The sequence below is a fragment of the Scardinius erythrophthalmus genome (genome assembly GCF_964197995.2).
Source record: "Scardinius erythrophthalmus genome assembly, chromosome: 1".
Taxonomy (NCBI): domain Eukaryota; kingdom Metazoa; phylum Chordata; class Actinopteri; order Cypriniformes; family Leuciscidae; genus Scardinius; species Scardinius erythrophthalmus.
The window spans coordinates 35,409,751-35,424,273 of NC_138221.1; the positions used below are offsets into that span (position 1 = coordinate 35,409,751).

The window sequence follows — 14,523 nt, forward strand, 5'->3', positions numbered from 1 at the left end:
CAAAAAAAAACAAAAAAACAAATGAACATATTTACCTATTTCGGCCATAAACGGTCATATTGACCGCACTGAATTTCGCGGTATTATTATACCAATATACGCAACAATAAAATGTGGTAAAAATACACTAAACATATTCAACAACAAATCATTTAAATGTAATGATATTCAGAACAGAACAAGAATGAAAAAATAACTAAAGCCAAAATGAAATGCTTTATACGCGAAAGTGAAAGTAAGCGGCGTTGGGCTCACGTAACTCTCTAATTAGAATCAAAATGTTTCAACATTTGCGATGTATTTGGATGCTAAACTATTCTTTATCATATAGGCTTTGAACTTCACTCACGTTCCAATATCGACGGAAAAAATCATCCTCTTCACACGCATAAAATGGTACGAATTGTAGCCTACCAGTACTGAGAAACAGAGCAGTGGAATTTTTATATGTTAGGTTGACTATTTTATTATTATATTTTATTATGGCTATAATGAACAGGCTGCAATGCTGGAATATGGTGTGTGTGTCGGTGGGCGCGATCGAACAGTGGAAACATGAAAACATCTCCGTCATTTTGTTCAGGGCATCTACGAATATTATTTATTTATAAATTATAATTAAACTTGTTTAAATGTACAGTTTGGTGTTGTTTTGTTTTTAAAAGGCATCCTAATACAATAAATGCATTAATCTCTCAATTGGGGATTTATCATTAAAGATACAGAGTTTTGAATAGCGATCAAAATGACCGCTTGTGGCAGTTCTAGTAGTTATGGAATTCTGGCACTTCTAGTGCTGAGTGAGCTGGAAAATCAAACTTTTCCCGAACCCCGTGGGGAGGAGGGCCACAACATCATGGCCACCAACAAAACTTAGCAAACATTGTTCTTGCTCCGGCTTTAACTTCTGTATATTCGGCAGTTTTGCAACAACGGACCGAATAGCTTTTCTCACATCTTTCTCCGCTGCCATTACTCCAACTCAAACTGACGCACTACATCAACGTCATCGTTCTCAGCCACTCCCTCTGTTCGCTGATTGGTCCTACAAAAAATTGATTTCTGGAAACCTAAGAATATACAGCAGTCCCAGACGTAGTACTGAAGGAAAATGAAATTGAGCGGAAGTACGTAGGAGGGCGGAGCCAGGCTAACTGCTAATGGCCTGGGGCCTCATTTATAAAACTTTGCGTAGGATTTGCGTCAGAAGTGGCGTACGGATGAAACATGGGACGTGCGTACGCACAGAAATATTCGAATTTATAAAACCGTGCGCACGCACATCCAACGCAGTTTTCCCTTAATAATTCACAATTAATTCTAAATGTAGCACAGCTTTTGCGGCTTCATGTCACGCCCATAGTTGCCCATAAATAGTCTGTGAAACTCCCACAAGTTAATATTCATCGACTGCGAAATCATGGCAAATACAGAGAGGAAAACCAAGAAACGTAACTTTCATTACGTCATTACGCATTGTGATGGCATCATGGCATTTTATTACCATCCATTTGATTGCATCTGACAAGCTACAGATGTGTTATGAGGATGAAATGCATATCATGCCAATATTAGTGCAGAACATATTTCACTTTTCTTTTTCCAAATATGTGTTAATTTGCATTTCTGTTGTAATCTTCGTTTGGTTTTGTTTGTTTTAGGCCTACACTGCAGATCGATCAAACGGGTGTTCGTGTCGGCTGTTAATTGTAAGACTTGCTTTGTGAAGTCTTCATGTCATTTATGAGAGGCAGTATTGCCATTTCTTTTACACAGCGGTCTACAGTTTCACACACTTTCACGTGTTTCTTCCATCTGCCGACGGTGTCAGAGTTTGCGTGAAGGACCGCACATTTTCCCGTCAAGTTTGCTTTTTATAAATACCAATTATTGCGTAGAGAGCGGCGTACGCCTTCTTTTGTGCGTACGCAACGTTTATAAATGAGGCCCCTGGTTTCTTTAAGGGGTTGCTTACTTTTAGCATTCAGTGATCCTTTAGCCTAGAAATCTAGACGCACCATAGCGGCAGCAAAAATTATTTTCCAGCCAGGGTAGTCTAGCAACTCTCCATTGACTTTCGGAGCTGTAAAAACCTAAATCACAACGTGTATAGAGTAGGCGGGGCGGGCTTAACATAATGACGACAGAGTTGCGACGGTTCCCTGCTACTTGAAAACAAAGAAGAGTTGCTGCCGGAGAACAGTCTTTCGAATCGGCTTTTGCCGCGACTCTGGATGACTTGGAGTTAAGTTTTTCTTTGAGAAAAGAGCAAAGAACGGCACTTAAGTCATTCTTAAAAAAGGAAGATGTGTTCGTCGTTTTGCCGGCCAGATATGGCAAAAGTTGAATCTATCAACTAAGCTCCGCTGTTGGGAAAACGCTCTGGTTGGTTGAAGCGCTGTCCTATTGTGTGCAGAGGGAATTTGAAAGACAGCCGTTTATCCCGCCCCTCGGATTGAGCCGTGACTATGGTGAATTGCCAGACCTAACATCTTGATGTTGGTCTGGCTTGCCAGGCTAGTGATCCTTATACGAGTCCTTAAAAACCTCTCTTTGTTCATTTAGCGTTTTTTTTACTGACTGACTGACTGACTGACTGTATCTTACAAATAAAATGCGTGTCCAGCTAATGATTTTTTGTATAGGAATGTTCCTTTCCGGTTACATTTCAAAAATTAAACCTAAAAATAACCATTAGTAAATAAAATAACCGTTAGTACAGGTTCAGTTTAGATTGTCATGAAAACTTCCCTGCAATGTTCTGGGAATGTTAGTTTTTGGTTATAAAAAATAAAACCTAAAAATAACTATTATAATATTCTTTAGGTTCCCTTTAATTATCCTCCACTCTCAGAAAACAAGGTACAAAAGCTGTCACGGTTCCCTTTCAAAAAGTACACCTTTCAAGAGTGCATGTTAGTACCTAAATGTTACATATTTAAACCTTTTTAAAAGGTACTGTCCCAGTGACAACTTTTATACCATTTTTACCACAATTTAGCATTTTGTAACAAAAAACAATACGCTACATCTGCACGCTCGACTGAAGAACTATGGAGTCAGAATGACAAAATAATTTGAATCTGAATTGTGTACAGTTTAATTATATATTCTGTTATATATTCGCAATTTTGACTAATATGTGTAGAATTTTATGTTACATTGCATAAGTTACAGTTTCACTGATAGTAATCAGTCAAAATTCTTACTGTCGGTTAACGGCTAAGCGGTTAATTATGGTTGTCCCCAACAAATACATCTAACCTACACAATAGCATAGACAGTATATAAACTGGACACAGCGACCCCATAGGTTTCAATGGAGAAAAGTGAAGCAAATTAGAAGCACCCATTTCCTGATTGCCGAGCAAACTGCGCAGACTCAAACTGAGCTTGACGACGTGGATGTGACGTGAGCAGCCTGTCTGACAGTTGTAAGTTTTCTAGTAGCTGTGCCAAGCGAAATCTGAACCATTCCCTTCCGAATCTCCGAATCTCGAAGGAGAGTGTGAGTAGGAGCTGTCCATGAGCAAGGAGCAAGAGCAACTTTATGACTCTCTATGGGCTTCTCCCTTGACTTTATCGGACTTTATACCTCCACGTCCCCCCGATTGACTGCGAGATTCTCCTCCTGTCTATACGGTAATTTCCAGAGAGTTGCGTGGTTATGACGCAATCGTTAGCCTGTTTTTACAAAAACTGCTTCTACGGGGCCATAACGTAAGATACAAGGTAATGGAGAATTTTATACATTGTCGTGTTTCTTTAGAAAATAGTAATGGACAAATGGAGTCTTTAAACGCCTCAGATGTAAAGTTATTCGCTGTCAAAGTGACGCCAAAATGAATGGGAGTCAATGGGATGCTAACAGCAGGTGAAGGCTTGATAGCCAATGGCGGCCGCCGGGGGTGGTACGCTATTCGAGAGCTCGATTACCCCCCTGCACAATAGCCATTAAATTTCTCACAAACACAAAATTGGGGCGTCATTTGTAGGGGCGTGGTTTGTACTACTGTGGGATGCAGTCGGACACACTTGACTAGAAGGGTCTGTCTGCACCCAATGCAAACCATGGACCAATAAGGTACGCCTCCCGTGAAGAAACAAGGATATAACAATCTTTTTAACTTGTCTTGCTTTTGAATATTAAGAAGTATGGAATAACAGCTAGGCCTATTAGTATAACAAACTAAATAATACAATCAAATACAGACCTATAATTATAGCTAAAAACCCTCAACACTAAACCTCTTGTCACAGAGTCAGCCACACCGTCACAGCCCCAATCATCTCACCTCGACTCGCTGCACCTGCACTCCCTCATCAACACACCCTTTATATGCCCCGTTCACCTTTCACTCCTTGTCTGGTCTCGTTGCAGTATACACTGCTTTATGTCAGACTCCTTACCTATCTTACTCACCTGAGATCGTCTCGTCCTGTATCCAGTCTCCAGTCCGTCTTCCTGATCCAGATCGCCTGTCTTCGTGTTCACTCGTCACCTGCACAGAGAATCCACTTCAGTCATCGCCAGCTAAGTCACCATCCTCATTCTACAAGTCACCATCATCTGGTTCCCATTGTTCCACCACCACTCTGCTTTTAATAAACACTGTGTGCACCTAAACCTGTCTGTCTCCTCCTGTGTTTGTGACAGAAGACCAGACCATTATGCAGAGTCCTGTTGGAGCGGGGAGCATACACCCGATCAGTTTGCCACACCTGTGCAGGCGGTTCAGCAAACTCTCCCCTCTGCACCACCAAGGGGGTAATCTTTCAGAAAAAACTGAAGCTTCTCCGGGGGCCGCCATTGATTAGCAGACCCCCACCTGCTGTTAGAATTCCATTGACTCCCATTCATTTTGGTGTCACTTTGACAGCGAATAACTTTATATCTGAGGCGTTTAAAGACTCCATTTGTCCATTATTTATTTCTAAAGAAACACGAAAATGTATAAAAGGCTCCATTACCTTGTATCTTACGTTATGGCCCCGTAGAAGTAGTTTTTGTAAAAATAGGCTAACGATTGCGTCATAACCATGCGACTCTCTGTCGCACAGTAGAGAAATTACCGTATGGACAGGAGGAGAAGCTCGCAGGCAATCGGGGGGACGTGGAGGCAAAATGACAAAATTATTCATCAGAATACTTAGCAAAAGTTTCTCCTGCTCCTAGCTCATGGACACCTCCTACTCACACTCTCTGTCTCTGCAAGTTTCAGAAGGGAATGATTCAGATTTCACTTGGCACAGCTACAAGAAGACAGAAAGGTTGCTCACGTCACATCTACGTCGTCAAGCTCAGTTTGAGTCTGCGCAGTACGCTCGACCATCAGGAAGTGGGTGCTTCTAATTGACTTCACTTTTCTCCGTTGAATCCAATGGGGTGTCCATTTCTTTTACTGTCTATGTGCACCACCCGCTCCTTCGCCACCTGCCTCTGCCAGTCCTATGGCCTGACCAGCTACATACAACGGTGAGGCGGAGGATTGCAGCGGGTTCCTTCTACAATGTTCACTATATTTTGAAATGCAACCACAGCTTTTCTCCACCGAACGAGCGCGTATCGCCTTCATGATTTCCCTGCTATCTGGACGTGCACTCCATTGGGCCCAATCCATCTGGCACACCAACGGCCCGGTCACGACTTCATTGGCAACCTTCATCAGTCACTTCAAGGAAGTCTTCGGTCAAACCGCATCAGAATTATCCGTCCATGATCAGCTGTTCAACCTCCGCCAAGGTAATACTTCTATAAATGCTTATGCTCTGCAGTTCCGCACGTTGGCGACATCTAGCGGCTGGAATGAGATGGCCCTGTTGATAGCCTTTCGCCAGGGTCTGAACCCGGAAATGCGCCACCAGATGGTCATTTATGAGGACAACTACCTTGTAATCAATCAGGTCAATGTGTGGATCTTTGAGCTGGTGTCAGTTAGTAGAGGCGGGGTTAATTTGAATATTCATAGAACCGCCTATACTAATTGAGGCAAGGGTGTAGAGTTACATTCAAGCTATTTTAAGGCATGACTAATTTTTTTCAAGGAAAAAATGTTTAAATATAACATTGTTGATCAAAAGTGAGTTTTAAGGGATAAAATGATTGATTAGGGGGACTTTAAGACAATATACAAGAGAGCACCTGGTACATAGAAATAGGGGTGCACCGATCCGACTTTTTCAGTCCCGATACCGATACCGATGCCTGGGCTTTGTGTATCTGTCGATACCCGATACCGATCCGATACTATAGTTGAATTAATAATAAACTGTATACCTTCCACCTTATACCTTCCTTGAAGAGACTAAAGGCACCAAACTTTACTAACTAAACATAACTAAGACAAAATAACAGATGTATGTAATGTGTTGTATTCTTATTTATTTAAAAAAACAATTGTGCATTCAAATCTAAAATAGAATATAATCAAACTTCTTTAAATAAATGTAAAAAAAATAAAAATTAAAATGTAGCGGTGGAAACAAAAAAACTGTGTATTGGTCAAACGTGTCACACCACCATCACAAACATGAATGCTCACTTAATCAGCAATGGCAAATTTAAATGTCAGTTTTAATGGTCATTATGTTTCATATTTTTAAAAATGAAAACAAAAAGAAGCAGGGTTGTGTTTTATATTTCGTGTTGTTATAAATATGCAGTAAAGATAATCAATGTACGCGTTTGCCTGAACCACATTTATGTGGCCATTAATATGTTTAAGATTTTTTTTTTTAAATGAAAAGAGGCAGAGTGGTGTTTTATAACATACTTCGTTTTATTGTTGGCTAAAATATACATAAAGAGATTACCGGAGTAGCCAGAGCGAGCTGAGTGACGCGATCAAGAACGCTGCTGTTCCATTTGCAGAATAACCGGACTCGCGTCCTCTCGTCCTCGGGAGTTCGTTCTCCTGAGTCGAACTTTGCAAGTCCGAACTACCAAGGAGGACGCAAGTCCGAAGTTTGCGTACTTGGTATTGAGAAACGGCCTCTGGCTCGCTCCATGTTGCTTCTAGCATGCGACACGCGTGAAGCTGACGAATGACGTAGGTTCTGCTGCGACGACGACGAAAAAAAAAACAAAAAAAACGATTTTTTTCCGATCCCCGATCCAGCTATTTTATCAGTATCGCGGCCGATATCCGATCCTAATATCGGATCGGTGCACCCCTACATAGAAACAAACATGACAAGCCATGTCCTCACACCAAACATGATACAAACACGTAGCTAATGAGAAGACTCACAAGCCGCATGTTCACACAAATCATAACATGAAAACACAAACCGCGTGCTACATAGAACACGACAACACAAGAACGCCCGGCAAATGAAAACATAAACCAGGCACTCTACAAAAACGTGCAAGACAAGAGTTAATGAACACTCAAGTCGTGCTCTCAAACATGGAGCATGAATGTACAAACCCACGACACAGAACCAAAACCAAACTAGACAGGAGTGCCGGGATCCAAACACCATGCTCCGCACATGAAACAAAGCACATGGACAAGAGAATGCATGGCTCGAGCGCACTCGAATCTGCACCCTCGTGCAGAGACAAGACGATACATGAGTTTCAGGGATCTGTCACAAAACTAAAACAGACTCAGGTGACAGAACTTTCAATGAAAAACACCTTAAAATGTAGTTTTTTGAAAGAGAAAAATACAAAAACAAAAACACTAGACATCAACACATATAAAAGTAACAATGTTTATTAATATAAATGAAAGAATGACAGGAATACAGTTCTAAACTTCACAGTGAACCATTAAAGAACCTATGATATACATACATTTAAACCTAAAATCTAAATATTACTTTAAAAAAAAGTTATTAAATGTTTTGTGTCACATGTATTTTGACAGATATATGGTATCAAAAATGCAAACAAATGATATATTAACATATAAAACATTGGGTTAAGGCAATAATATTTACCATATTTTTTTATGTGGTGAGATTTCAAAGTGCTAATTTATTTTGTCCAATAATTTCAAAAACTAAATAAAAAAAAAAACAATTCAGTGACAGACGATAAATTTCATGCTAACATTTAAAGGCAGGGATTTTATTTATGAATAAAATGGATGTGTATTAGCAGTTTCCCTGATCATGCATCAAGTCATTAATTTACATTGACTTCATAAGCATGATTAGTGAAGCGCTACAAGTCATTTTGAAAAATAATAATAATAATTCTGCAGCTATTTCTCTCTTATGTGACAATTATCGATGCAACGAGAAGCTGGGAGAAGATAAGAACAGTCCAGAATGTGGGACGACTGCCTGTGAAAGAAGAGCTGTGTGAATGATGGTACAAACAGAAACACACACACAGTGTTTTCAAAGCTCAATCCCTGTCTACAGTTACAGAAGAGAGAAGAGCAGTGCTGGAGCTGCTGAAGAAACTCCCGACCCGACATCCAGGAAGATTTTTTGTCATATATCAGCACAAAGGATTCAAGTAAGTCATCAGATATTTCACAAATGTGCCCTCAGATTCCTTCCTCATTTTCAATGAGAGCAAAATGACTAAGCTAAATACATAAAAAGAAATTCAATGCAAAATGTCTTAATGAACATTTATAAATCCTATTCAAATATAAGCAAAACATAATTACCGTAAATTATAAATTTTATCGAACAGACAGAGGATATGCAGTTCATTTTTCTTTTCATTTATAACCCACCTGTAGATTTGAGGATGAACACTTTGCTGTCACTTCCCTGAGAGTTTGTGGCATTGCACGTGTAGGTTCCTGAGCTGAGCGTGGAGGACCGGAGCACTGAGGAGATGATCGTCTCTTTCAGATGTTCTGAGTCCCATGAGTACATAGGAGCCGGGTTTGCCTTCACTGTACAGTTTAGTGTGAGCTCATCATTTATATTGATGGTCTCTCTTGAGCTGGAGTGTTTTGGTTTATCTGAGGAGGAAAGAGGAACATATTTTCACAACTGAAACATATTTATGTTAATTCATAATATACAATATTTATCAAATTATCTCAGTTAATAAACAAAACTCTGCATATGACAAAATATGACAGTTGCACATCCTTCATGCTAGAAGACCCTTCAGAAAGTATAAACTGAATTAAATTTAATCAAATTTGCAAGCTTAGCAATAAGTAAACCTACAGTAAACTTCAACATTGAGTATTTTTGATGGGGTTGTTGGAGGAGGTCGAGGTCCTTCTTCTCCCAGTTCCAGCTTTGCTTCACACCTGTACTGAGCTCCATCATCAGCTCTGTCTGGACGGATCAGGAGTTTAGATGTTTTACTGACTGGAGTCTTGGTGGTGTCAGTGAAGATGGTTTGATCCACCAGAGTCTGTCCTTTGTACCAGTTGACAGTGAGATTCTGAACAGGAGCCACAATGAGAACGTCACACTGGAGCTCATACTGGTTTCCCTCCATCATTGGTCCGGTGTGATTCACAGTGCTGATGGACACACTGTCTGGAGTCTCTGTGGAGGAAGATTTACACACTGAGATCTGCTGTCATGAATGTACATTAGATATTTCTGAGAAAGAAAAGATAAAAATATCAATAACAGATAAACTCACTGTAAATAGTCACTGGGAGATTCACTAGACACTGTGTCTTATTATAGTTTATGAAGCAGTTTGGCTCTATGCCCCAGTCTCTCAGTTCTGACACTCTCCATGTGATCAGACTGTCTCTGGTCATGGGCACTGCTCCCTCACTGGCTTCCCATCCCAACCCTCTATGCGGGACAGAAGTGCTGCAGTCGACTGAGACAGAACCGCCGTACTTCACAACAACTCTCTGTGGGTTGATCTGAACTGGACATTCATCATCAGCATGTGTACCTGTTAAACACATTGAGAAAGATGTGATTTAAAACTGGTGAAGATTCAGCACAGAATAGCATCACTAAAGTATTGGATTACAAGCAGACACAGAAATAACTTTCTAAGAGTCATTAAGACCTGCAAACTGAACACTGGCCCACGATAGGCCTCTAGAGTTTTGTATTTTATAGAGTTGGGACCATGACATCTTAATAGCAAGTGAAAAATGTAATGGGTTTCTGTAAAAGCCCATCTATGGTCATATGCAACAAAAAAGCTTTACTAATACAGTAGCAAGGCAATATTTGGCAGAGTTAGTCCAAACTCAAACATGTCAACTGAACAGAAATTAATTTACCACTCCCAACTCTGTTAATTTAGCCCACAATAAAGTAAAAGCTAAACTTTAAAACATATTTAATCTCATTCCAGATGCATCGGAAGAATAAAAGACAGAATTAAGATAACATACAAACCTGTGAAACTCAAAAGCTGTGAAACTGCCAAGAGATAAAAAAGTCCAAAGAAATGTTGAAGCATATTGAAAAACAATTGATCAGAAAATACTGTAAATAAGACCCAACTTTATCACTGTAACTCTGAGTGCAAGCCTGTGACTGAAGCTGTAGCTCGAGCAATGCAATAGTGAAACAAAAAAATAACTAACCCCACCCATAAACTATTTTGAGAGGAAATTTCACTGGGTTGACCTCAGGAACATTATGCATTAATGGATGACTGCAAAACATACTCAGAAACAAAATGAAATCTAGAAATAACCGGAATCCTTGCAATGATAGTATTACCCTAACCAGACAACCAAATACGTAGATGAGACTGACGTTGGATGTTGGATCTATTTTGGTTCATAATTTTAAACTCTCACAGAAATTTAAAATCATATATTTTTTTTTAAATATAAAGTTTCTCTGAAAAACATTTTCAAAGGGGTCCTTGGCCTAGAAAAAAAGCTTTTGTTTTATTGCACAGCGCCCACCTGTGGTAATTGCAGGATAGAACAGACAAAACCCAGAAACATCTGACTTGCATTTATAAGTACATTTATAAGAACTCTCCCACCATCTATTTTTAAAATGAATTATGAGGATTAGCCACCCTGAGTCACCTGTTCATAAGTGTAAAATTACTTTCATGAATTGGCCAATCACATGCACTGCTAATTAGCCTGGTTCTACCAGACTCTCGTACATTTCATTTGTACAGAGAGTCTGGAATCTCTCCATTGAGAAACGTTTACTTCCTTGTAGGCGGGTTCTCTGTTAAAGTTCAAAACTATTGGATCTGCCCAGAGTCACTCAGGATCTGCCATAGCCAATCGCTATAACGTGTGGTCGTGACGTATGTCATGCGCCGAAACCGGCCGGAAACATTTACAAATTCAAAATGTATAAGGACAGTGATGTATTCAGTCAACTGTCGAAGCTGGGTCTAATCATTAACAATACGCTGCGGTCGTTTCGGATCTGCCGCAAATGCTGTACAGTGATCACCGGCTACTGCGCGATACGGAAACAACTTTTCTGCCTCCTTCACTTGGTCCTCCATTAGTGCAACAAGAGGGGAGAAGACAACAACTATCGGCTTTGTATCCCTATCGTTCGCCTTAGCTAACACATTCACCACTAGAACTGCCAGTCATTTTTACCGTTTTGAATTTTATATCTGCAATAACTTTGTTGAAAAAATAAACACAATCCTGCTGGTACCTGACTTTTCCTAAAAGTGTCTGTATTTTCATTTAAAATGTTTTTCATATAAATTACCTATGTAAATTAAACATAAAGCAAAAAAAACAAAAAAACAAATGAACATATTTACCTATTTCGGCCATAAACGGTCATATTGACCGCACTGAATTTCGCGGTATTATTATACCAATATACGCAACAATAAAATGTGGTAAAAATACACTAAACATATTCAACAACAAATCATTTAAATGTAATGATATTCAGAACAGAACAAGAATGAAAAAATAACTAAAGCCAAAATGAAATGCTTTATACGCGAAAGTGAAAGTAAGCGGCGTTGGGCTCACGTAACTCTCTAATTAGAATCAAAATGTTTCAACATTTGCGATGTATTTGGATGCTAAACTATTCTTTATCATATAGGCTTTGAACTTCACTCACGTTCCAATATCGACGGAAAAAATCATCCTCTTCACACGCATAAAATGGTACGAATTGTAGCCTACCAGTACTGAGAAACAGAGCAGTGGAATTTTTATATGTTAGGTTGACTATTTTATTATTATATTTTATTATGGCTATAATGAACAGGCTGCAATGCTGGAATATGGTGTGTGTGTCGGCGGGCGCGATCGAACAGTGGAAACATGAAAACATCTCCGTCATTTTGTTCAGGGCATCTACGAATATTATTTATTTATAAATTATAATTAAACTTGTTTAAATGTACAGTTTGGTGTTGTTTTGTTTTTAAAAGACATCCTAATACAATAAATGCATTAATCTCTCAATTGGGGATTTATCATTAAAGATACAGAGTTTTGAATAGCGATCAAAATGACCGCTTGTGGCAGTTCTAGTAGTTATGGAATTCTGGCACTTCTAGTGCTGAGTGAGCTGGAAAATCAAACTTTTCCCGAACCCCGTGGGGAGGAGGGCCACAACATCATGGCCACCAACAAAACTTAGCAAACATTGTTCTTGCTCCGGCTTTAACTTCTGTATATTCGGCAGTTTTGCAACAACGGACCGAATAGCTTTTCTCACATCTTTCTCCGCTGCCATTACTCCAACTCAAACTGACGCACTACATCAACGTCATCGTTCTCAGCCACTCCCTCTGTTCGCTGATTGGTCCTACAAAAAATTGATTTCTGGAAACCTAAGAATATACAGCAGTCCCAGACGTAGTACTGAAGGAAAATGAAATTGAGCGGAAGTACGTAGGAGGGCGGAGCCAGGCTAACTGCTAATGGCCTGGGGCCTCATTTATAAAACTTTGCGTAGGATTTGCGTCAGAAGTGGCGTACGGATGAAACATGGGACGTGCGTACGCACAGAAATATTCGAATTTATAAAACCGTGCGCACGCACATCCAACGCAGTTTTCCCTTAATAATTCACAATTAATTCTAAATGTAGCACAGCTTTTGCGGCTTCATGTCACGCCCATAGTTGCCCATAAATAGTCTGTGAAACTCCCACAAGTTAATATTCATCGACTGCGAAATCATGGCAAATACAGAGAGGAAAACCAAGAAACGTAACTTTCATTACGTCATTACGCATTGTGATGGCATCATGGCATTTTATTACCATCCATTTGATTGCATCTGACAAGCTACAGATGTGTTATGAGGATGAAATGCATATCATGCCAATATTAGTGCAGAACATATTTCACTTTTCTTTTTCCAAATATGTGTTAATTTGCATTTCTGTTGTAATCTTCGTTTGTTTTTGTTTGTTTTAGGCCTACACTGCAGATCGATCAAACGGGTGTTCGTGTCGGCTGTTAATTGTAAGACTTGCTTTGTGAAGTCTTCATGTCATTTATGAGAGGCAGTATTGCCATTTCTTTTACACAGCGGTCTACAGTTTCACACACTTTCACGTGTTTCTTCCATCTGCCGACGGTGTCAGAGTTTGCGTGAAGGACCGCACATTTTCCCGTCAAGTTTGCTTTTTATAAATACCAATTATTGCGTAGAGAGCGGCGTACGCCTTCTTTTGTGCGTACGCAACGTTTATAAATGAGGCCCCTGGTTTCTTTAAGGGGTTGCTTACTTTTAGCATTCAGTGATCCTTTAGCCTAGAAATCTAGACGCACCATAGCGGCAGCAAAAATTATTTTCCAGCCAGGGTAGTCTAGCAACTCTCCATTGACTTTCGGAGCTGTAAAAACCTAAATCACAACGTGTATAGAGTAGGCGGGGCGGGCTTAACATAATGACGACAGAGTTGCGACGGTTCCCTGCTACTTGAAAACAAAGAAGAGTTGCTGCCGGAGAACAGTCTTTCGAATCGGCTTTTGCCGCGACTCTGGATGACTTGGAGTTAAGTTTTTCTTTGAGAAAAGAGCAAAGAACGGCACTTAAGTCATTCTTAAAAAAGGAAGATGTGTTCGTCGTTTTGCCGGCCAGATATGGCAAAAGTTGAATCTATCAACTAAGCTCCGCTGTTGGGAAAACGCTCTGGTTGGTTGAAGCGCTGTCCTATTGCGTGCAGAGGGAATTTGAAAGACAGCCGTTTATCCCGCCCCTCGGATTGAGCCGTGACTATGGTGAATTGCCAGACCTAACATCTTGATGTTGGTCTGGCTTGCCAGGCTAGTGATCCTTATACAAGTCCTTAAAAACCTCTCTTTGTTCATTTAGCGTTTTTTTTACTGACTGACTGACTGACTGACTGTATCTTACAAATAAAATGCGTGTCCAGCTAATGATTTTTTGTATAGGAATGTTCCTTTCCGGTTACATTTCAAAAATTAAACCTAAAAATAACCATTAGTAAATAAAATATCCGTTAGTACAGGTTCAGTTTAGATTGTCATGAAAACTTCCCTGCAATGTTCTGGGAATGTTAGTTTTTGGTTATAAAAAATAAAACCTAAAAATAACTATTATAATATTCTTTAGGTTCCCTTTAATTATCCTCCACTCTCAGAAAACAAGGTACAAAAGCTGTCACGGTTCCCTTTCAAAA

At 39.7% G+C, this 14,523-nt stretch overlaps 1 protein-coding gene across 3 annotated transcripts; it reads right to left on the reverse strand.

Moving 5' to 3' along the window:
• Positions 1–7,697: 7,697 nt before the first annotated feature.
• Positions 7,698–10,694, reverse strand: LOC308684023 (intercellular adhesion molecule 1-like). Of its 3 annotated transcripts, none has more exons than XM_081355006.1 (5): positions 10,303–10,694; positions 9,578–9,844; positions 9,148–9,477; positions 8,700–8,933; positions 7,698–8,295 (listed from the first exon to the last, which is right to left on the reverse strand). In XM_081355006.1, exons 1-5 carry the CDS (start codon positions 10,364–10,366, stop codon positions 8,225–8,227), a joined length of 966 nt encoding a protein of 321 aa, XP_081211132.1. In that variant the 5' UTR covers positions 10,367–10,694; the 3' UTR covers positions 7,698–8,224. The 3 variants fall into 3 exon arrangements, with proteins under 3 accessions (XP_081211132.1, XP_081211133.1, XP_081211134.1); XM_081355007.1 differs by having other exon boundaries at positions 7,707–8,405; positions 10,303–10,473; XM_081355008.1 differs by having other exon boundaries at positions 7,707–8,546; positions 10,303–10,473.
• Between the last annotated feature and the right edge of the window lie 3,829 nt (positions 10,695–14,523).